This window comes from Polypterus senegalus, chromosome 4, assembly GCF_016835505.1.
Source record: "Polypterus senegalus isolate Bchr_013 chromosome 4, ASM1683550v1, whole genome shotgun sequence".
Lineage (NCBI taxonomy): Eukaryota > Metazoa > Chordata > Cladistia > Polypteriformes > Polypteridae > Polypterus > Polypterus senegalus.
In genome coordinates, this window is record NC_053157.1 from 243,149,355 (window position 1) to 243,172,608 (window position 23,254).

Consider the following 23,254-nt stretch of genomic DNA (forward strand, 5'->3'; position numbering starts at 1 on the left):
TATAATTTGTATTCTCTGAGAACTGCAAGTGACAGAATGCAATGTGTGAACATTGAAGACTTAGTTGACTTTTATCCGTTATTATCTTACATAATGCAGGGAAGAAGGGGAGTTCCACTGAAACACAGTGTGTTGTCCTTGTAGGCCGTTGTCCCCCTACACTCTCAATTTTATTGAGGTTTTTCAGCTGAAACAAAATATTTATTAAAATATGGGCAGTAAATTGCAAATTGTATTAATATGACATTATCTTTTCAGTTTGTAACAAAACACCAAACTGTATTCCTTCATAGAGACACCATTTGAGGAGGTCATATTTTTAAAGAGACAATACACCCTAAGGGTGTCATTATGCCCAATATTTGATTGGTCTGCTGCAACATGAAACACTGCATAGGATAACATGGTCATCCCAAAATAGCAAGTGATAATTTTTGACCTCAAGTTAATTTTTGGATTTGTAATTAACAACAGCAGCAATGATTTATTGATTCACACAAGTGCTAAAGCTAATAAACAACATACTACTTTCAAGAACGTGCATTGTTTATATTTTCTAAAAATGTGACATTAACAGAATTTATTTCTGGTGTTATGGATATGATACAATGCATTACAGTATATGACGGGTTCTTTTCATTTTTCAAATAAAACCTTTCTTTCAGATGTGGTTAGTTGTTTTCAGATAAATTACAATTGCTTAGTGATGGATTTATTTTTATCTTTAGATATGGATGAGTCTGAATAAAAATGCATAAGCAGCGCTATTGCTGATGTGCTCCCAGACATATCATCTTCAGTATTAAATTCGGTGGTAGATACACTGAAGTCACTTGGAGTAGACACTTCTCAAGATTTTCAGTATGTTCAGGAAGCAGACCTCCTGCCCGTACTGAGGCCAGGAAACTTGTGTCTGCATGAAGCCACATCAGTAAGTACATCTCATCACGTAACATTACAAGGTGTAAAATGTTGATCATGTAATTTGTGTTTGACAATGGTATTTATTTTGCCTGTAAAGATCAAAATCCAGATGCATCATCATCATGCTCCACAGTCTACAGTCTCTCACCCTAATGTTGTTCATCATCAATATTAAGCAGCAGTTCCAGATTTGTTTCAGACTGGGTTGACAGTTTTGAGATTTCTTGGAACAAGTTTCCTGAAGAACTGATTAACTGTTTTGAAAGGAAGAAAAGGCCAAATCCACGTTTATGACGTGAAATGGTCAGAATTATCATTTCTGAAATGATTAAGATCTGTGATTCCCCTAGTAAGCAAAGTACCACTGTTAGTGCCAAAAAGGTTGTGACCAAGTACCCAGCATCCTTGCAGGATGTCATTGAAGGAGATGTAGTTGGACCAGGATATCATTCACTGGTTAAACAGCTCCAGAATCGTGTTGACAACGTAAGAAGACCTGACATACAAAAAATCAGAAAACGCAAGCAAGGCAGTGGTTCAAGACACATATGGCTGTGTTAATTGGGAATTAAATGTTATGCCACTTTCTGAGACAGCAGAAAGCCAGAAGGATAAACAGTAGAAAATGTAGATACCATCTAAGAAGACAAATGTTAACAATGAAGAAATCGGAACCCTTGTGCAATCAACGTATTTACTCTCAGCATAAAGAGATAAATAAGGGAGCCAGCATGAAACAGCTTCTTGAGAACTGGCCTTTTGTATTCCAAGAAATTCTAATGGGTGTACACTTCAAACAGCTAACTGGGATTGATCTGAGAGACATGTTCCTTGCAAGCTTGGATAAAAAGGGAGCGCGACTCCTGAAGTTCCTAAAAAACCACCTGCAGAGAGAGAAAAAAGCAAGTTATGAGAGCTGCTGCTAAATTGGAGATGTCCAGAGGTCAGTTGGAGGGCTGTTCTGAAGATGTCAAGGACATGGTGATTCTTCTTCTTGCGTACTTTGAAGAAAGGCAAGAGGTAATGTTTCATCATGTGGAAGAGTCCTTCCTTGCTGAAGATGTAGTTGATAAGTTGCCAGTCACCCCCCGCATTATTGTTTCTGGTAAGTATATTTTCAAACTAAATGCAAAAATATTGGTGTAAACTAAGTGGGGAAACAGTTTTGCTTTAAGTGTCAAACGCTTGTTGAGATGATTGTGTATAAATTATTTATCTATTGGTCCTTCAATCTACACTTCAAAAATGTTCATGCTGGGTATCGACCGACAGATTACAACTAAACACATTCAGACCTTTATGTCAGCACACTGCATGATGTTCGGCATCTTTTACTGTTTCAATATTCAATATCCAGTGGAACTGGCACTGGCACCTACTCTTGAGTTCTTGCAACAGTGAGTATGACAGAATTTATTTCACATAAGACTATTGATAATTGATATTGTGTTGCATATATCAAGAAAACAAGCAAGTAAAAGGAAATGAATTAGTTTTTCAGATGCTTTTTCAACATAAATCCAGACAAGGGCACCAAAGATGAGTCAAAGAAAAACATGAAAGAGCTGCCAATCAATCCCAAAGTGCCCACTCTAAGAGCTGACCGTGCTGACCAAGACTGGAGAACCAATTCATAGAAGTGTCCTGCATACGAGAGGATTACTGAGCATTGCAATGAGAAGACATGGAACAAACAGGAAATCGGATTCCTTATTTTGGTTTTCTTAGTATTTTTGTTTGTTTGTTTTAGAAGGCATTGAAGCAATAATAAGTCTGAATCCTCATTTTAGTTTCATTAATATTTATTTTTATATTATTTATTTTCTTATTTATTTGTAAATGGTATGAAGCAAATAGGAAGTCTGATCCCTCTTTATTGTGGTTTACTTTTTTTTTTTTTGGAGGACAGGGGGTCTCAGATTTTGCCATAATTTACCTTTTTAAAACTAAGGAACATGGAGGACTTGTTTTTTTTTTTTTCACTTTTTGTTTTCTTTTTTTCAATTACAAACAAGGAATATGTTATAAAGTACTTTATAAAGTTGTAAATTAAATTTTGACATTTTTAAATTGTATTGTATGTATAAAGTTAACACAAAGGAAGACACGAGCTAATAATCATTTCATGGTGCCCATTTAGTGCTGGCAATGAAAAAATCACAATTTGGTTTATGATACAATATTTATTTTTCTTTAAAAATTCACCTTACTTCTTAAATGGCAGGTGTTCTCAATATCGGAGATTGTCAACATCTGAGCACTTTCTGTGTTGTTCTTTTTTGTTTGAAATACGTTAAATCTATGATAAACATCTTTTTTATTGGTTTATTGGCGTTTATACTGAAAATAAAATAATGAATGCAAATGATTATATTGTGATTCTTATTTTCTTATTTCACTCTGAAGTTGCACTGCTAAATTGCTTTTTCAAGATGTCACATGATTACATAATTATATTATGCTAGTGTAAATTTAACAGTTAAGAATAATGGAAATTAAAGTTTTAAGTTGTCAAACGCACAATGTTTTTATATATGCATTGTGCTGGAATAGCGTTGTAGTTCTAACAGTCAAATAACATTAATATTTCAGCAGAACATGCAGTTTTAAAGTACAATTTTATGACTGTCTAACTGTCAAATACGCACACTGTACCTTAAAGTAGATTACATCCTAACTGTATTTACTGCAATTTAATTTTAAATTAACACATTTACTTTAAATTAAAGTCTTTTACAGAAGACTGTAAAGCAATAAACATCTTTACCATATTTTTTTACAATAAAATTCTAGCAACCACAACTGCCAATTTTTTTACTGTAAATTTAACAGGATATTTTTTACAGTGTGCGTTAATGAGACATAAATGTTGAAAAGAAACTTTGCGAATTCATCCAGAGGTGGACATAAAGATCACTCAAGTACTGACAAGAAGGAGCAGCTGGATAAGCACATCTGGAGCCAAACTTTCAAAAAACATCCGACTTTGTCAGCAACATCCGACCCTTGTGAATTCATCTTTTCAAAGGTAAGGGTAAATAAGTAGTCTTCCGAAATGAAGTAAAAGACTGATGCAAATAGAATTCTTGAAAGACTAAGCTTTTGTCGTTTCTGTATTCTTAAACCATGTTAAGCCCCACAATCCCCCGCAGTCACTGACATATTTAAAGTTGCCTGCTCCTCACCTGTCGTGTTACCCAAAGCATCAAAATGGAGTTTCATTCAAGGCTTTACCGTCCTTCTTGTCATAAGACACACATTTCCTCTTCATACGTGAATAATAATAATAATAATAATAATAATAATAATAATAATAATAATAATAATAATAATTGTATGTGTGTGAAACATAATGTCTGTGGCAAAATTTGTTCAATGAATTTGACCAGTCAAAGAACTTCTTAACCAGAGGTTCTGATTGCATTGCATGTATCACTGCTAAATGGAGCTGCTGGTTGTAGCAGTTTATATATGGTATGTACTTGTAACAAAGCCTGGGCACCACGCCTTGCCCCAGACATGACATCAAAACACCGACACACTAAATTGCCTGGGCTGTAACCTATCTCAGAGAGATGTGACTGAATTTGGTTACAAATATATTCAGCATCAAGCTGATTCAGTTCAATTAAGCCAATCAGGTGTTCTTCAGGGATGGAGTTCTGGACAAATCTAATCACTGCAGACAAATTCTCAATGTTACAGCGATCCCTGGTACCATCACTTTTAATGCAAAGTCCAGGAGAGTCAGTTTTTTCATATTTGGTCCTGATATCTTTTACCACCATTTTGGCAAGAGTCTCAATTTTTTTATTTTGAATTACATTGGATGTGTATTTTGCGTTGTCTGGGATGTATTTTACAATTTCTGCAAGTTTGGCATCTTTAGATTGTGTAATCAAAGAACTTAGGAAAAGTCCGTCCTCCCCACCTACGTGATTGTGACCACGCAGAGCCAGTTCGTTGATTTTCACATAACATCTATTCTTTTCTATCTGGGTTGAACCCATTAGTTGAACTATACTTTCACCCGTCTCTGCCCGGCGCCGATACTCTTGCCATGCAGACATGGCTCTGACGTGCAGAATACTAGACACGTATCTGTGGAAGCCGCCTCCGTCTTTTTCCAGAGGTTTTTTCCAATTAGTGTAGCCGTGTTTGGTGAATATACCCTCGCGGTCCGAATTGGAAACACTAAATTTGCGGCAGGCAAAGCAAAAGCTGGCAGCACGGACAACAGAATATTCAAGCCATTGTCGAGACTGATACCAGCTTGCTCCAAAACATCTGAGTGACTTTCCGAATGCGCGCTTGGGAATGTACTGCGAAGTGAACTTTGAAAACTAAATGTTATTCTTCTCCAGAGTTTTCATTGGACAGACAGAGCATTTCGCAGGGTGGGCAAGGCTTGTCTCTGGGGGGTAATGCCCACCCAAGCACCCCCACCCCCCGTGATCACGTCTCCAATTTAAGCTCTCTTTTTTTAAATTAAGTTTCAAAAGCGTGATATAAAATTTTAACAACTCGATATCAAATTTAAAACCAACGATATTTGCTGATATCATGTAAAACGGATTAAATGTTAAAACGGCCTGCATATAATAAGCAGGCAGTTCATCCTTGCAGTGGGCGTGTCGTGACGTTATGGGCGTTTCGTCAATGACGTGATAGCTACTGTATCTACCGCGTGATGCTGTTGCTCTCTATTTGGTCTTAAGAGACCCTCGTGTTCAGACTTCTTTACGGCCACAAGATCAAGTAAAGGTGCGGAAGGTAAGACAATGCTGCTTTGCAGTAAGGATACTGTACAAGATTGTGGGTTCGCTTCCGGGTTCCATCGTATGTGGATAGGGCTTTGAGTACTGAGAAAAGCGCTATATAGGCCTAAATGTAATGGATTATTATTATTAAAGTCGAACTTGGGGATCGCGTACGGGTGGGAATGCCAGCAGTGAGGAAGACCGCGACACGCAGGGCGGCTTTAATTTTTAGGAAGTGCCTGACGTCGCGTGGTTCGCTTTTAAGTGTTGGCGATTGAGCACAACGTGGAGGAGGAGGCGGCGGCACGGCACAGCAAATCGCACCTTCGCGAGTTTATTGTGGATGACGGGGCAGTTTTAGCTGCTGCTACGTTAATTTATTTTCCGGTCGGTGCCCCGTGAAATGTAACGCTACATCTCACTTGGCGGATGCGCGTTAAATCGAGATTGCTTCTTCTCTATTCGCGCTCGTGCAATTCTCCGCGCCGTTTCGCCTTTTGATTCCGCGCATGCTCTGAACTGTGCTGTCCGTCGGAACTCACGCGCGGCCCCGTCGTACGTTTCTGATTTTTTTCGAGCTACTGCGTGTTGTGTTTTTCCTCTTTCCTCTACAGCCGCCAGCGGCAAACTTTATTAAAGAATTACGGTGTAACTTTACAGGGCGCGTCCAGGTTTTATTTCTACCAGTTTGTCTCATACCTATTGAAAACAATTTAAACGATTTCATTTTTGGTATTTTCTTATCAGGAAAGATGCTCGTGCAGTTTCATCGTAACGGAGGGCCTTTGATTCATTAAATGGGAAATAAAACTACAAGCATGACACATATTAGTACTGCTGGGTGCATACAATTTTGTGATATTTGAGACGGTATAGTTTAATAGCTTTTTTTCCTTTACAACTACTGTCAGTATTTCTGTACACTTAGATACTGTATCTTACTAGAGATGGTCGTGTTAAATGAAGAACAGGACTCGAGCCAATCGGGCTGTTTGTGTCGGACCACATGAAGCCAACAAAATACAAAACGTGAAAGCTGCAGAGCCACGACTCGACTATTATGGGCTGGAGCTCAACTGTCTGTCCTCCATTGTTTAAAGTGGTGATCAGGGGGTAGGTCATGGGGGGCTGAGAATGGGCCACATTGTTCACAAATAAGGGGGCAAACCGACAGACGGCATTTAGTGCGAGTGCAGGACTTTGGAAATTAGGGGCGATGGGGAAAATATTTTGTTAATTTAAAATATGAAAATTTATGTAAAGAAGTAATTTAAAAATGAGGGTAGACTACGTAGCCACTTGATATTGAAGTAGAAGAACCTTTTGAAATTATTTTTCTTTAAGTAAAGCATTTTTGAGAAGCAATGCAGTTATGAGGAATATGTGAAGAAGCGTTAATCCAAATGGCAGGGACTTTAAAATGAACCAAATCTTTACATCCAAATGACTTTACTTCCTATTATGATTTTTTTTTTTCTCGGAGAAAGTCTCTTCTCGGTTTATTCAAATGTACTGTAGCGTCCCAGCCAGGTTGAAGCGTTTTCTTTTTTTGTGATTGTGACTGTTAGGCCCGACTGAGGGAGGGTGGAGTGCAGCACGTTAGACTCACAGCGGGGCATTGATAGATGCGGTAAGAGTGGGGGAGGGGCGGTAAATGGGGCACCCGGGATAGGAGGAGGGGTGGGTGAGGGTGCTAGAAGGTGTTTTTTTTTTTGTTTTTTTGTGATGTTTGGGGTTTTCGAGGTCGGCGTTTCTTTTCTTGACTGTTCAAGTAAAACCCGGGGCCTCATGCATAACGCCGTGCGTAGAATTCACACTATAACAAGTCGTGTGCACAAAAGCCAACATGTAACGCACGCGCCTTCTGTTCCTCCCAGAATTACGCCTCTTTGAATATGCAAATCAATATAAGTAGCCCTTAAGCTCAGCGTTCTGTGAAAAGGTAATAGCAAAAGGAAGAGGAAAAATACAGTATATAAAATGTCAGCGAATACCAAGTGGAGGCAAGGAAAAACGTACAATTTGTTGGTTTAAACAGTGGTATAAACAACCAAAGGAAGTTGATCGAGTGACATAGCGTGTTGAAGAAACTTGATATCTCAAGTTCACAAAGTCGCACGGTGCCCGACATAAAGAAGTTGTCACATGTCAAAGTCGCCGTGAAAAGGCGAGTCGTAGCCCACCATCTGAGTGTCATATGAAAGCTTATTAGGGTACAGAGAAATAAAAATAGGCACACAGTGGGGAAAAAAGCAGGAAATGTTAACTTCAATCTCGAAATTTCTACTTTAATCACGTAGTTTATATTGTCATTAAAGTTGACCATCATAAACGTCATCTTAAAATCATTGAATTTACTAGTTTCTCATATCCCATCGTAACTAAAATAGCACGTTAAATGCTTTCGTTGTTTTGTATTTGATCTTCAATGTGCTCTATGTGTGTGCATCACTACGTGCTCCCGCTTTCTCTTTCTCCAAGTGGACACAGAATCCATTACATTCGTGATATTACAGCTCCCTGAATAATTAAAATACGGAGATGTATACGTGATATCTTTTTCATGGTAATAGGAGTTAAAGCAGGTTATTAAACATGGGAACACGGTGCGTGATTGTGTGCAACCTTCGATGAAATTATTGTAGCAGTACTGTCTCTTTCAAACGTACTAACCTCCAATTCCTGTCCTTGCTTTTCTTTCTCCAGGTAACCAATCGCCACACAATCAGCTCTGTAATAGACGTTAAGCCGTCTGTAAGCTTATAACGCCAATTCTTCAAAACTTTTAAGGAACATTGAAATATCTTCGTAGTACATGTTTAATTATTCTATCCATCTGTCCTTCCAGTGTCGCGTCAGCCCCAGAAAGAATACAGCACAAGGTAAGATAAATCTGTGAACTTGCTAACGCTGCAGCACCGTGTCCTCACATGTTTAATTATTAACAATACAGATTATTTAAATAAAGTTAAAGTTTTACCTGTATAATATAATCAACATATTTTGCTGCATTTCATCTTAAAAATGACATCGTCGTCATATGTAAGTACACGCTTTATAAAGTGGCGCAGGTTGTGCGATATTATAACTATAGTATAAGTTTACAGTGGGGTGATTGTACTTAGGTAGTTCTAAAAGGAGCACTTGATGGACTGATTGAGTGCGTTTTATAGTCCTTGGGATGAAGCTGTTTCTGAACCGCGAGGTCCGTACAGGAAAGGCTTTGAAACGTTTTGCCGTGGCCGAGGCAGCGTGTGCTTGATGCTGTATACCAATAATTCTCTTTCCGATCAGCTGCTGCTGTGATTCCCACTCAGATACAGTGATATACTGTAAATACTTCGAGTTGTGCAGTAAGAGTAATATGCAAAAAGATGATCCGCTGTGGCAACTCCTAACGGGAGTAGATGCGTTACACTAATAAACAATATGTGGTTAGTTTCAGTGTATTTATAAATCCGCATCAGGAGAATAAAGAGTAACCACACAGGAACAGAAGCACTGCTTTGACGCTGGGTGCCGCCAGTCTGCAAAACCGAGCGGAGAACTTGCGTGCGACAGGGTATGAGGTACCGTGGAAAAGTGTGTGGCTTTACGCCAAGTGTAGGTTTTATACATCGTGATTTGAACATGGAAAAGTTCTTACTCAACATTTCTGTGCATACGCACTGTTTATGCATGAGATCCCTGGTGCGGAGGTTGCTACAGTTTGTTAAAATACGCCAGACAATATCATAATTAGATTAATTGCAGATAGCGGGGACTGTGGAAGCACGTTTTTATGTATTTTTTTTTATTCTTGTCTTCTCGACTAGGCTTGACTGTTGTTGTGCAACTTTTGTATGTAAATTGATAAATATATTGTATGTCTTCATTTGTAAATTAAACACAGCAATGTGATATTACTGTTTCATTAGTGAGATGATTTCATGTTTAAGGACCCCCCAGCAACCACCCCCCAGTCTATCGAAGGACTGAGGAATTTGATGGCGGAGTAGGTTGAACTGCTTCAAACCGGTTTGGCAAGTGACTCTCCGCAGGGCAGGATGACCACCACCCAGTTGGATGGCCTTGTGTTGGGGGTGTGAAAGGCCATGTGTGTGATATAGCATCAGAGCAGCTTTGGCAAGAGTGACTACATGTATATGTCTTGCTGTGTACAAACTACAGTAACACAGTCAAAGTAATCACGGCCTTCATGACAAACCGAAAAATGTCCCTACCCTTTCTAAGGACATTTTACTGGACATCCATCCTGGATATGACGATAATCACTCCAGCCACCGTAACAATCCCCTGACTGTTCAGTGTTCTGCTGAGGTGTCACCTGCTGGACGGCTGCATTCAGACCTCAATCTGGGGGGGCTCACCGTGTGGTGGGCGTGGCAGTTTAATGTAATCGACACCTGCTCCCAACCTCTGCTCTCTTTACTTTACAACATTGGCATTTCAGCTGGCACCACTTCTGTTTCACTGCCACATTGTGTCTCCCCAAGCTTTACAGGAATTTTCACTCGTTTGGTGGAATGTACAGCTTTGCCACCTCCAAATATGAAAGCTCTGCTGTTTGAAATGTTTGAGTTCTTCAGCTTTTTGACTTCATTCTGGTCAGGATGACTAATGTCGTTGTCTAAGCATTTCTCTCCATAGACTGTGAGTGTGCAAGTAGAATCAATTACCGCTAATCCTAAAGATTCGACCAAAACACTAAATGTGTCTGAGTTTGATTCCTTTGTAAATGACATCATGTTTCATTCTTCACAGTCCTCTGTATTTCAGTCTCCTCTGTTATTATCACCAGAGCCCAGTGCTCTGATGATAGTGCATTTTGATCTCCTACCATATTTGGCTAACGGATTATTGAACTTCATCTGGCTGCGTTGCAAATGCCACCTGTTGTGTTGTTTCTGACTGGTGAAATAAGCAGTTTCATGTGTGACAGTAATGCCCATTGTCACCAGACTTGACTTTACTACAAATATTCTCATTAGCACCAATTCAGTTGAAGCAAAAGTAAGTGCCTTCCTTGGTATTAATGCTAGCTGCCTTTGGTTTGTATCCAAAAACGCAGTTTCCAACAGCTTAAACGCTCACACAGCATCAGGGACAGCCATGTTATATCTACACATGCAGGTCACTCCATTTCACATCATCACATTTATGGACCTCATGGTCACACATTTAAATGAGACTTGGCCTGCTGATTTGGTCATCTGAGTGACCCATGGAACTGAAATTGCACTTGTCTTGGATCAACAATAATAAGGAGATTTAAGATCACAAAGTTTGAACGCTGTGCTGGATTAGGACTTTGACTGGCTATTTCTACCTAAATATAAGTAAACAGAAATGGTTCTCATATAATTTTTAAAGCTCTTCCAGCTCTATAGTTTGTGGAAATACTATGCTATTCCTAAAATGAAAAAAATGACCATGTTATGAGTGATTATAATATAGTTTTTATTACATTTTATTTAAAACAACATTCCTTACAAGCAAGTCAAGTTTAATTTAACTAGGTTTAAGACAAATTGACCACCACCCATGAGAAGGAGAGCTTGGTCAGCAGAGTAAAGCTTTAATAATAGTAAAAATATGTAGATAAGTAAATGAATAAAAATAAATAAAATAAAAAATAAAAAAGGAGGATTGAGAACACCAAGGCTGTCTGAAAGGCATTTAAAGTTTTTGGTCCAGAATGATGTTGATTTGGCGCAGGCCTAAAACATGTGACCCAGTGAGGCTGGAACTTGATTGTAATTTTCTCATGTTGTATTTTGCAATGGAAACCTTTTGGACAATTTTAAACGAGAGAGAGAGAGAGAAGTGTTTGATATATAATTTTGAGTTAATTAATTGTATGCTTTGTACATATGGAGCTTGAGTGAATTCTCTGCATTGCTACCTTCCACTTTTTTCTGAGATATTAATTGAGACATCCTTTTCCCAGTGTACTCTGGGATCTTTGAAAGGGAGGGACTGTAAAATGGTTTTATATATTAGAAAAATGCTGTCTGAGTCCTCAAGACTGATCAATATTTTTTCCAGCGTAGAGGTAGGTTGAAGGAAGTGAAATAAATGTGTTGCTGGAAAGTTAAATTTGGAGTGTAATTGTTTGTATGATACACAATCGTTGTCTATGTACAGATCTCTAAGTGATTTAATCCCAAATGTTTTCCAGATATTAAAAACTGCATATGTTTGAGGGGGAGGAAAAAGGTGGTTCTCATGCAGAGGTGCCACAGATAAAAGCTTCTCTATCTTAAAATGTTTCTACATTGGTTCCATATTCTGATTGATTGAAGCACAATTGTGTTGTTAGTATATTGGCAATAACTTGTATTTATTGGGGTACAAAGCAAAGAATATAAAGAAGTGCTGCAGGATTTTATTTCTATTGCGGAACAAGCCTGTGTCTGTTCATCTATTTGTGTTCATGTAATGGTTTTTATAGTTTGTATGTTTGCTGTCCAATAATAATACTGAAAGTTAGTTTGACTTATGCCACCTTCTGCCTTAGGTCTTTGTAGAGTTGCATTTTGGATATGTTGATGTGTTTAATTCCAGATAAATGAGGTTATGGTTCAAAATGTAATATATGCAATATATATTGTAATGTTTTGAAATAAAAAGAGAAGCTTAGGAAGGATATTCATTCGAACATCTTCATGTTAATTCTTCCAGATAAAGTGAGATGAAGGGTTGACCATCTATGCAAGTTTTGCTTATTATTTTCCATACAGATGGCAAAATTTTCTTCATAAAGAGCTTTATGTTTACTTGTGATGTTTACCCCTAGGTATTTAAACTGATCTGCGATGAAAAAGGGAGGGTGTCCAATCTAATATTGTGTGCTTGAGAATTCACTGGAAAGAGCACACTTTTATTCAAATTAATTCTGAGACCAGAACTGTTTTGAAATTCTGTAAGTGCTGTTAGGACTGCAGGCTCAGTATTTTGTGGATCTGATTTATACAGTAGCATGTCATCTGCATTTAGAGAATTCTTCTGTGCCAGTCCTTCTTTGATAATCCCATTTATCTCATAAGCATTTCGACAGTGAACTGCTGGTGGCTCAATTGCCATTGTAAAAAAGCAGTGGAGACAAGGAGCATCCTTGCCTGGTACCATGTTCTACTTTAAACTAGTCTGAATTAATGTTGATACAGACTGAAGCTTCTGGATTGGTATACAGTTGTTTGATCCACACACAAATGTTTGGGCCAAACACAAATTTCTCCAATGTACTGAAAAGGTAGTTCCATTAAATCATATCAAATGCTTTTTCTGCATCCAACGATAATAATATCTCCATGGTGTTAGACTTTTTGGGTGAATATATAACATTAAACAGGCATCAAAGATTGAAAGCTAAGTGTTAGCCTTTAATAAATTCAGTTTGATCTTGTGATATTACCGAAGGCAACATTTTCTCCATCCTTGTAGCTAGGACTTTGGAGAGTACCGTAACATTGTTTTTTGAGAAGTGAGATTGGTCTGTACGGTCTTTTTCTTTTCGCTGCTCTCATTAGGGGCCGCCACAGCAGATCATCTTCTTCCATATCTTTCTGTCCTCTGCATCTTGTTCTGTTATACCCATCACCTGCATGTCCTTTCTCACCACATCAATAAACCTTCTCATAGGCCTTCCTCTCTTTACCTGTTACCTGGCAGCTGTATCCTTAACATCCTTCTCCCAATATACCCAGCATCTCTCCTCTGCACATATCCAAACCAATTTCGCCTCTCTGACTTTGTCTCCCAACCTTCCCACCTGAGCTGACCCTCTAATCTCCTCATTTCTAATCTTCTATATCCTCGTTACACACAATGCAAATCTTAGCATCTTTCACTCTGCCACCTCCAGCTCTGTCTTCTTCTTTCAGGTCACTGCCAATGTCTCCAACCCATATAACATTGCTGGTCTCGCTACCATCCTGTAGACCTTCCCAATCACTCCTGACACTCTTCTCCACCCATTCCATGCTGCCTGCACTCTTTTTCACCTCTCTTCCACAATCCCCATTACTCTGTACTGTTGATTTCCAAGTATTTAAACTCTTCCACCTTCTCCAAATCTACTCCTTGCATCCTCATCACTCCACTGACCTCCCTCTCATTCACACACATATATTCTGTCTTTTTCCTACTGACCTTCATTCCTCTCCTCTCTAGATCATATCTCCACCTCTCCAGGGTCTCCTCAACCTGCTCCCTACTATCACTACAGATCACAATGTCATCAGCAAACATCACAGTTCACAGGGACTCCTGTCTAATCTTCTCTGTCAACCTGTCCATCATCATTGCAAATAAGAAATTGCTCAGAGTCGATCCCTGATGTAATCCCACCTCCACCTTGAATTCATCCATCACTTCTACCACAGACCTCACCACTGTCACACCTCCCTTGTACATATCCTGTACAACTCTTACGTACTTCTCTGCCATTCCCGACTTCCTCATACAATACCACAACTCCTCTTGAGGCACCTTGTCATATGCTTTCTCCAGGTCCACAAAGATGCAATGCAACTCCTTCTGACTTCTCTAAACCTCTCCATCAACACCCTCAGAGCAAACATCACATCTGTGGTGCTCTTTCTTGGCATGAAACCATACTGCAGCTCACTAATCATCACCTCACTTCTTAACCTAGCATCCACTACTCTTTCCCATAACTTCATGCTGTGGCTCATCAGTTTTCTCCCCCTGTAGTTACTACAGTTCTTCACATCCCCCTTATTCTTACTGTACTTGGTATAATCAACCATAGAAACTACACTCACCCTTTCACCTCTGTTAAATCTGAATATCCTCATAGATACAATCCTTTTTCTCTTTAAACGCGACATCGAGCCTTTCTACCAGAGTAGTCACACCTTCATCTTTGTTCGGGTCTTCTGGTGAAAGTGACATCTCAATGCTGTCCCTGTAAGTGACAGTCCAACCCCAAGTGCGTGTTTTTTTATTTTTAAGAATAGTAACCCATGTCCATATTAAATCTTCATTATTCCAGCTCTCATATGCCTTTCTCTTGTCAAATGCAGGCAGAATTCTATAATTAGCAGCCATCCTCTTCTATGAATGTTAAACTTAAATAACAACACAACACCTTTGATGTTAACCTCACACTTTTTATTCTTCTCTCCCATAAAATATACCTCGTCACGAGTAACCTCCTACAAACCCACTCTCCTCAAACCCTGAATGTCCTACTCCCAGTCGGGATGCAGTCCCGTAATCAAATAGGAGCACATATATAAGATATAGAATATAAAAACGTAACAGAATGAAGCTCCCAATGCGCAGTTCAAGTCCAGCGAGAATATCCAACAAAGCCCTAAATATGACGGCTTTAATAGACCTGTCATTGCTGTGTCCAAACATGATGGTGCTGTGTAGATAAAGTGTTGTCCTATCTGCATGGTGGCACTGAAATGTATGCAAGTCCCCTTTAATGAAGGTCTGGAGTGCACTTTGATCACATCTGAATTGTTTGATTTGTAATTTGAAACTATGAGGCAGAGGAGGAAATCAAGACAAATGTGTCTTTGACCCAAACCTCATGGAGGGCACTGTGACCCTGAAGTGTGCTCGTTATTTTTACTGACTTTAAGAAGTTCATTCTACTACTTTTATTTTCACAGGGTTTCCCATTTCACATGGCCATACACTGAGGTGTCTAATGGTCTCCAGCTCAGGGCTGTCCGTTTGAGAAGTGACTCTGAGAAGAGAAGGGCAGATACTTAAAGAGAGAGAAGAGTTTCCCACAGAGCATGGCCTTTGCCAAAGAAAATGGTGTGGATGAAAGAACGGTGGACATTAAAGAAGAGGACTGTGAGCGGCTCACACCAGAGGACGTGTGTGTGAAGCTGGAGGATCACCAAAAAAGAATTTCAGTTTTTAAAGAGGAGGAGGAGTGCAAGGGGGTGACTGCTGCCAAAAAAGCTGAGGATTTGAATGACTTCTCAATTGGTCTTGAACTTCAAAAGAATGAAACTGAGGGTATTTTCAAGCAAGAGGCCAGTGAAGAATCTCCATCCAGTTTACAGCCCTGGTCCACTAATATGGGACGACTGGCTACGCAGGAGAATTCTGCAGAGCTGAAATCAGAGTTATTAGAGTCTGAAGAGAAAATCACCGAGGGAAATGGGAGAGAAGGAGAAGAGCCACCCGGGAGTGTTGAAATCAGTGAGTAATTTGAATAAATATATATAAAAACAGCATTTATAAATTCTAACAGTGAGTTCATTGATGTTTTTAGAAGATTTAAATCAGTGGAAAACACGGTTAATTAAATTTTGATAAAGACCACCTGCACAGGTGCATGATAACAAACAATAGGTTACCTAATAAATTGTAAATTAGAAAAACTTGGGTGAATACGGAAATATCTAAAGTGTTGAGCGCATGACTTGAACATCATGAAGCTCTGACTGAAGCTGTGCCGTATGTTAGGCCAACAGTCCATTACGTTCAATGAGAATATCAAATGTCATATTTTGTTAAAGACATGTATATTTCTTTAATTGTTCAGCAGAAATGTCCACAAAAAGGAAGAAATAAGTAAGCATAAAATCCTCAGCCCTGTGCACTAAATAAGAGTGAATTTGCTCTAGTCAGTGCCCACCTAATATATGCTTCATCTTTCTAATGATAATCTCGTGCACTTTGACGTTAACGGTGACAAGAGCTACCAGTACGAGCCATGATGACATTCGGAGGTCTCCGGGTCTTCTTTTAGCATCTTGCGTTCTGCTCTCAGACTGAACTTGCTGGGCAGCATGGCCTGGACAAGTTGGCAGTGGTGTGAAATCTTAACTTGGAGATGATCTTGGGCCCTTCTGTCTCCTACAGTCACATCTGGGAAACACATATAGACGTGTAGTTTCCTGTTGACCGGAAGTGAACGTTGCCGTTTCTGTTTGCCACTGTTTTTTACTTGGTTTTTTGCCTTTTGCATTGGATTTTCCTTCACCTTTGCATTGTATTTAAAAACTGAAAACACGCATTAGCATGTGCGTCCCTTGCCTTCTTCGGCCTCAACACGAGCCCTCCTAGAACTGTTCTTTGCTGGCTGCAACCGGTGTGGGAAGGTGTAAACTTTCTCACTTGTTTCTCTGCTCATGTAACTAGCTTGATGAATAGGTGGTTGAAACTGCCCCTTGTCAATTGCTGAGTGCTTGTAGAAATCCCAGAGGGGACAGTCTACTGGCTAACGTGTTATTTTAATTGGGCCGAGTAGGTACACAAGGGGTACATTGCTTTGCTTCCAATCTGGAATTTGCTTGGGTGACTTCTGGAAATTCACTATGATAAACTTCATTTTGTTGTCATGGATTATTATGTGTACTTTGCTATCTAATCCAGTCACATCCTCAAAACTAAAATATTCACCAGATGAATTGTATCAACTTCGATCAAACTTGGAAGTGCCTGCTGATCTCTTGCTGCACCACGGCATTCTCCGACAACCAAAGTAAGTTCACTGAGGCTCTGTCGTCGTTTTTGCCTCAGTAGGAGTAGCGGCGGGTCTACTCCTTCAATTTGGTCTGAAGGACGCACATGTCCACGTACTTCTGAGCGATGTGCTAATCACAATTTGTTGATTCCTTTGGTAAAATCACCGGAATATATGTCCATAGATGCTTTGAAGTTTGGATTATTTAATACTCGATCTATCTCTAACAAAGCTCTACTGATTGGTGATGTTATTATCATAGATACTAAGATGGACTGTTTATGTCTGGTAGCAACCCGGTTATTTTTTCCATCTAAATCAAGCGCTCCCTCCAGAGTTTGTCTGCATTTCCAAATCCCGTTCTTCGGGGAGGGGAGACGGTCTTGCAATAATATACCGTAAAGACTAAAAACTGTCGCCGATACCTCTTCCAGTGTGTCCATCCTTTGAACTGTTAGCTGGCAAACTCAACGAACCTTCACCTTTTATAATTGCTGTTTTATATAGACATTCTAAATTATCAAGTGTTTTTATTGCTGAACTTTTTACTGTTTTAACAATTTTGTGTGCAATGTCTGCTAATGCCATCCTCATGGATGATTTTAACAGACACGTTGACGTGACAACTGTTGCACTGACAACTGATTTTAATGAAATCCTTGACTGTTTTAATTTAATTCCATGTGTCAACTTTCCGACTCATAACAAGGGTCATATTTTAGACTTAATTTGCTGCTCTGCTGTCACACTTCACAGTCTTATTGCCACTGAATTGCCTATCTCAGATCACAGAATGATCGCATTTGATGTTGGCTTATCTCTCAGTAAATCAAAGGTTCCATGTGTGATTTCATTCCGTAAAGCATGTGCCAGAGACCCTTATAGATTTATTGCAATCCCAGTCTGCTTCTCTACACTACCACACCATCGGAATTAGTAGACCATTACAATGCTGCTCTGTCCTCTGCCTTTGATGCACGATTTCCATTAAAAACATGGACTGTCTCATTTATTCGCACTGCTCCCTGGTTTACATCTGAACTCCGTTAGCTCAAAGCTTCGGGCAGACAGTTGGAGCGTGTAGCTAAAAGACGGGACTTGTTGTACACAAGGAAATGTACTCGGATCACATGTTGAAATACAAAAAATGCTCTCTCTGCTTCCAAAACTGTACACTATCCTAACATTATCAATACAGGAGGGAATAATACTAGCGCTCTTTTTTTCAACAATGAAAAGGCTAATTGCACCACCAGAAAGTGCTGCTCACCATAACCTCTCTATTAAATACTGTTGCACTTTTTTGGATTTCTTCAACCTAAAAATTGAAAAAATCCACCAGCAACTTGCCTCCTCTATTCCTGCAGAAAAGGACACCCTATCCACTATCACCCATGTTCCCTTACCAACCACCCTATTCTCAGATTTCAGTTTACCAGCTGAAAATAATACCTCGGAGCTTGTAACAAAATCTAATTCTTCCACATGCCCATTAGTTCCAATACCTACAAGCTTTGTTAAGTCGGGTCTGTCTCATATTTCCCCCATGATAACTACTATAGTTAACTCTCCCCTTACTACAGGCACAGTCCCCCTCTCACTAAAAACAGCCTCAATTCTCCAATTCTGAAAAAAAAAACCTGGTTTGGACCCAAACATTCTTAACAATTTATCGGCCTATTTCAAATGTTCGATTTATATCCAAAATTCTTGAAAAGATGGTTGCCTCCCAACTACAGTTTCACTTTTCAAAAAATAACCTTTTTGAACAGATTGTTTCAATCTGGGTTTTGTCCTAAACACAGCACAGAAACTGCCCTCGTCAAAATCACAAATTATCTTCTCCGGGCAGCTGAAATGGGACTTTCTTGTGCTTCTTGACCTCACCTCTGCATTTGACACCATATCCCATCAGATACTTTTGAAATGTCTAGCTTGTCTTGGAGTCTCTGGCCTTGTCCTCCAGTGGTTTTCTTCCTTCCTCACTGATAGGAAGCAATTTGTTCAAATAAAGGGCTTGAAATCTGAGAATGCAGTCGTTACTCAGGGAGTCCCGCAGGGTTCTGTTTTGGGGTTTCTTCTTTTTCTTATTTATATCTTCCCAATAGGTAATATCTTCCGGTACCACGGTATTGAGTTTCATTGCTATGCTGATGACACACAGCTATATCTATCCACTAAATCCACTTCTGTTTTCCCTCCAGATGCCCTTATGGCATGTCTCTAAGACATAAAGACACTTGCTAAGATTAACCATTCTTCTCCTTTAATTACACAATATTAACACAAATATTTCTTCCCAAGTTAAGAGCCTGGGTGTTATTCTTGACTAGTACTTTATCTTTTTCTTCCCATATAAGTACCATTTCTCGTAGTGCCTTCTTCCATCTCCAAAACATTTCTAGACTTCATCCTGTTCTTACCTGGCACGATACTGACGTATCGGTTAATGCCCGAGTCACCTCACATATAGATTATTGTAATGCTATTCTATCTGGCATTCCACAAAAACGTATTCATCACTGTATTATCGTGGAATTTCCCTCCACTTGCCCTTTTACCTGTTTCCTCAAAGGTAAATGTTCTCGTCAAGTTCGTTATCGGGTTGGTCTACTGTTGCACTTTAAGATGAACACACACACACATAGATAAACACACACACAGACCCTAACCACAACAGTGCTCCATGAATGACACACACACGCTGATTAACCCTTAGCACTTTAAACCACACAAGTGCTATAGGAATAACAGCCTGTCATTCAGCACTTCAAGAGACTTACTTATTTTCGGCACGAACAACAATACGATGTTTTAGTGATATCTCAGACCTAAATATTACTTTTGGTCTACAAGAATACATTTAAACATACAAAGACTCAGCACTCTTGACTATATGCCATTCATCAGCCAAGAATACCTTCTTTATCGTATCTGTCCCTTCTGTTGAGTATAGCGCTCTTCACTCTCAGCCATATAAACCTCGCAGCACGGAAATAATGGCAAAAATCCGGCTGTCACCAGGTGCTCAAAGAAATCTAACTTATTACTTCAATCACTCTAGACATTAAGACAAAGCACTGAAAGTTAAAAGCAGCATGGTATTTATTACAAGAATAATAATAATACCACAAGAACAAAGAATACTAGAAAATAGGTAGTGATAGGAAAGTCTGAATATATATAGTCTTTAGAAAAAGCTTACGAAAAAGTTACAGATGACAAGGATGAATGTCCCAGGGAGGCGTTTGATTTAGCAGTCGGTGTTCATGATGCCTTTCTGACGACCAGGGCCGTCTTCGTCCGTTCCTCTTCTTCTCTCTTCTTCTCCCTTTGCTTCTCTTTCTTCTCTTTTTGCTTCTCTCCTCTTCTTTCCAAACCAAGGCATATTTATTATGAAATGTCAAGCCTTGGTTTCACAACACATGCACCTGATTGGCTGGCTGTCCAAATGATTGATGAATTAATTCACTGTCTGTTTTCCCACACAACAAAACCTTTGATGTACTTTGAGGAAATACTAGTTCTTCCTGTCCTAAGCCATAAAGCAAATTGTTGTTCCAGATGTCCATCCATCAATAGCCTAAGGTATCAACTCAGCATCCTTTCCCAGGCTATAAAACCAAATTAGCACTAAGCTATGAACAAAAGTAAGGTGTAAGGGAAGAAAACCTGCTTTAATTTGTCTTAGTTCATCTGTTGTCTTGTCTTGAACAAAATATAATGGAAACCAAAATGTACAGATTTTATACACCATAACAATCACTTATAGCTTATTCAGAATTCTGCTGCCAGGATAGTAACCAGCTGTTCTAAATCCACTAAACATATCACACTGATTCTCTCTCAACTTCACTGGCTCCCTGTTCACTACTGAATACGATACAAAATACTGCTCTTAACATTTAAAGCTCTCCGCAACCTCGCTGATCTCCTACAGACTTGCACTCCTCTCGCCCACTCAGATCTTCATCAGCAGCTCGACTTTCTGTACCACACATTAAACTCAGTGCTATGGGAGCTCGAGCGTCTCTCCTGGTGCTCCTCAACTCGGAAATTCTCTTCCCTCTCATATTTGTCACCTCGATTCAATAACACAGTTTTAAACTACCCTCAAAACGTTTCTTTTCAAACTGGCATATCAATTGTGAATTTTACACTGTTACTGCCTGTCATTTGTTTGTTCACTAATTATTGCTTTGTGATTTATCATTATCTTGTTTTATTAATTGTTGTTGAACTCTGTTGTAAGATGACCTTGAGTGATAAGAAAGGCGCCTATTAAATAAAATGCATTATTATTATTATTACTATATTGGGTCAATTTGGAGTCACCACTCCACTTCACCTGCATGCTTTTGTGGATGAGGGAAAGAACCAGAATAACCAGAAACACCATTCAGTGCCCCTATGTAGAACAAGTGTGGGCAGGATTTGACTCCAGGACACATGAACAATTAAGCAGCTGTGCCAAACACTGTACCCCCCTAACACAAGCGGATATATTTGTATTTTTATTTTTAGGCCAAATTACGTTCTAGAGGATGTAAATATCATCACATACATTACAGTACATGATTGGGTAGGTGGGCTCTGATTGGAGTCTTTAGAGCTGATATTGATCACCCATTACATTAGGAACTGCTGATATCAATAATAATAATAATACTGTTTTTCTTTTTTTTTTTAAATAATAAATGTATTTTTAACCATGCACAAACTTCACATTCCATAATACATTGCTACAGCATACACAAAGAACATTTGCCCATAATGCACACATAATGGAACAAAACTAAGTTGAACAAAACAAAAGGCATGTCTTAATCATACTCCACATTTCTAATAAAAGAAAATGTTCAATTAGATATTTGTAGCCATCTACTACGACAAGAAGACAATGAGACAGTGTTGGTGAAAGCTTCAGGTTCTTATCTATACTAATAAAAGGCAAAGCACTCACTGACTGACTCGCTCACTGACTCATCACTAATTCTCCAACTTCCCGTGTGGGTGGAAGGCTGAAATTTGGCAGGCTCATTCCTTACAGCTTACTTACAAAAGTTGGGCAGGCTTCATTTCGAAATTCTACGCATAATGGTAATAACTGGAACCTATTTTTCTCCATATAATGTAATGGAGTTGAGCTCGATGGCCGTGGGGTGCGGAGTTTCGTGTGGCATCATCACGCCTCCCATGTAATCATGTAAAAACAAGGAAGAGCTCCAAAAAGTGTGGAAGAAAACATGCATTATGCAGTTGAGAAGGCAGCGAAACAGTAAGTGAGTCACACATACAACCATATTCATGAGTGCAGCTACTTTGGAAACAAGGCACGATGTAAACCTAAAGTTTAAATTAAGTTCATAGACAGGCTGCCGCTGGCGTTTGTCATGCCCACGGGTAATGCGGGATACAAGTTTAATGAGAGGGCTTCAGGATATAAACGAGAGTTTTGATCACTTTGTAACTAAGTTAAAATTACTGGTGAAGGGCTGTGCTTATGCAAATTCCGAGAGACTGTATTTGTGGGGGGATTGACAGTTAAGGCGGGTGGGGGAGTCACGTCATCATCTCCCCTCCCATTCACCTCATTTTGCTCTGAGCTAAGCTCTGCAGCTAGCGCTGTCTTTCGGAACCAACTTTGTGACGCTGCCACCAAATACTCACAGGTTACATTGACAATCGTGTTACGTTATTTTTAAAATGTTTCCTTTTCTTAGCACAAGCACAGCTGAGAAGCTCTGATGCATGTGCTCCATAACACGTTAAAAAATAACGCATTTAATCACACTTTGCATTCCAAGCAAAGGGGAGCTTCTGTCAATGCATGATTTCCTGGTACACGGATTACATTGATGCACACATCAGAGCTACAAAAATGTAACAGTCAGAAGAAAGCGTGTTGCTAGGACTGACTGGAAGAAAATTTCATTTCAAAAGACTATCCGACGGAAACCTTGATAAAAGCGTGGTTTTGTGCACACACATATATATATACATATATACACACTTATATATATATATACATATATATAACAATATGACAGCTATGCTCATGACAATGTCAACCATGTTACGTAATTATTAAAATGTTTCATTTTCT

The 23,254-nt window shown here is 39.2% G+C and overlaps 1 protein-coding gene across 2 annotated transcripts in view; it reads left to right on the top strand.

The window, feature by feature from the left end:
- Positions 1-5,603: 5,603 nt before the first annotated feature.
- LOC120528361 (gastrula zinc finger protein XlCGF26.1-like) overlaps positions 5,604-23,254 on the top strand; it is a 28,348-nt gene continuing 10,697 nt past the window's right edge. Inside the window, exons 1-3 of one of the 2 annotated variants that reach the window (XM_039752508.1) lie at positions 5,604-5,697; positions 8,533-8,566; positions 15,335-15,878. In XM_039752508.1, coding sequence (XP_039608442.1) covers positions 15,464-15,878 — 415 coding nt within the window. In that variant the 5' untranslated portion in view covers positions 5,604-5,697; positions 8,533-8,566; positions 15,335-15,463. The remainder of the gene's footprint in view (positions 5,698-8,532; positions 8,567-15,334; positions 15,879-23,254) is intronic. The other variant, XM_039752506.1, reaches the window with a different exon arrangement.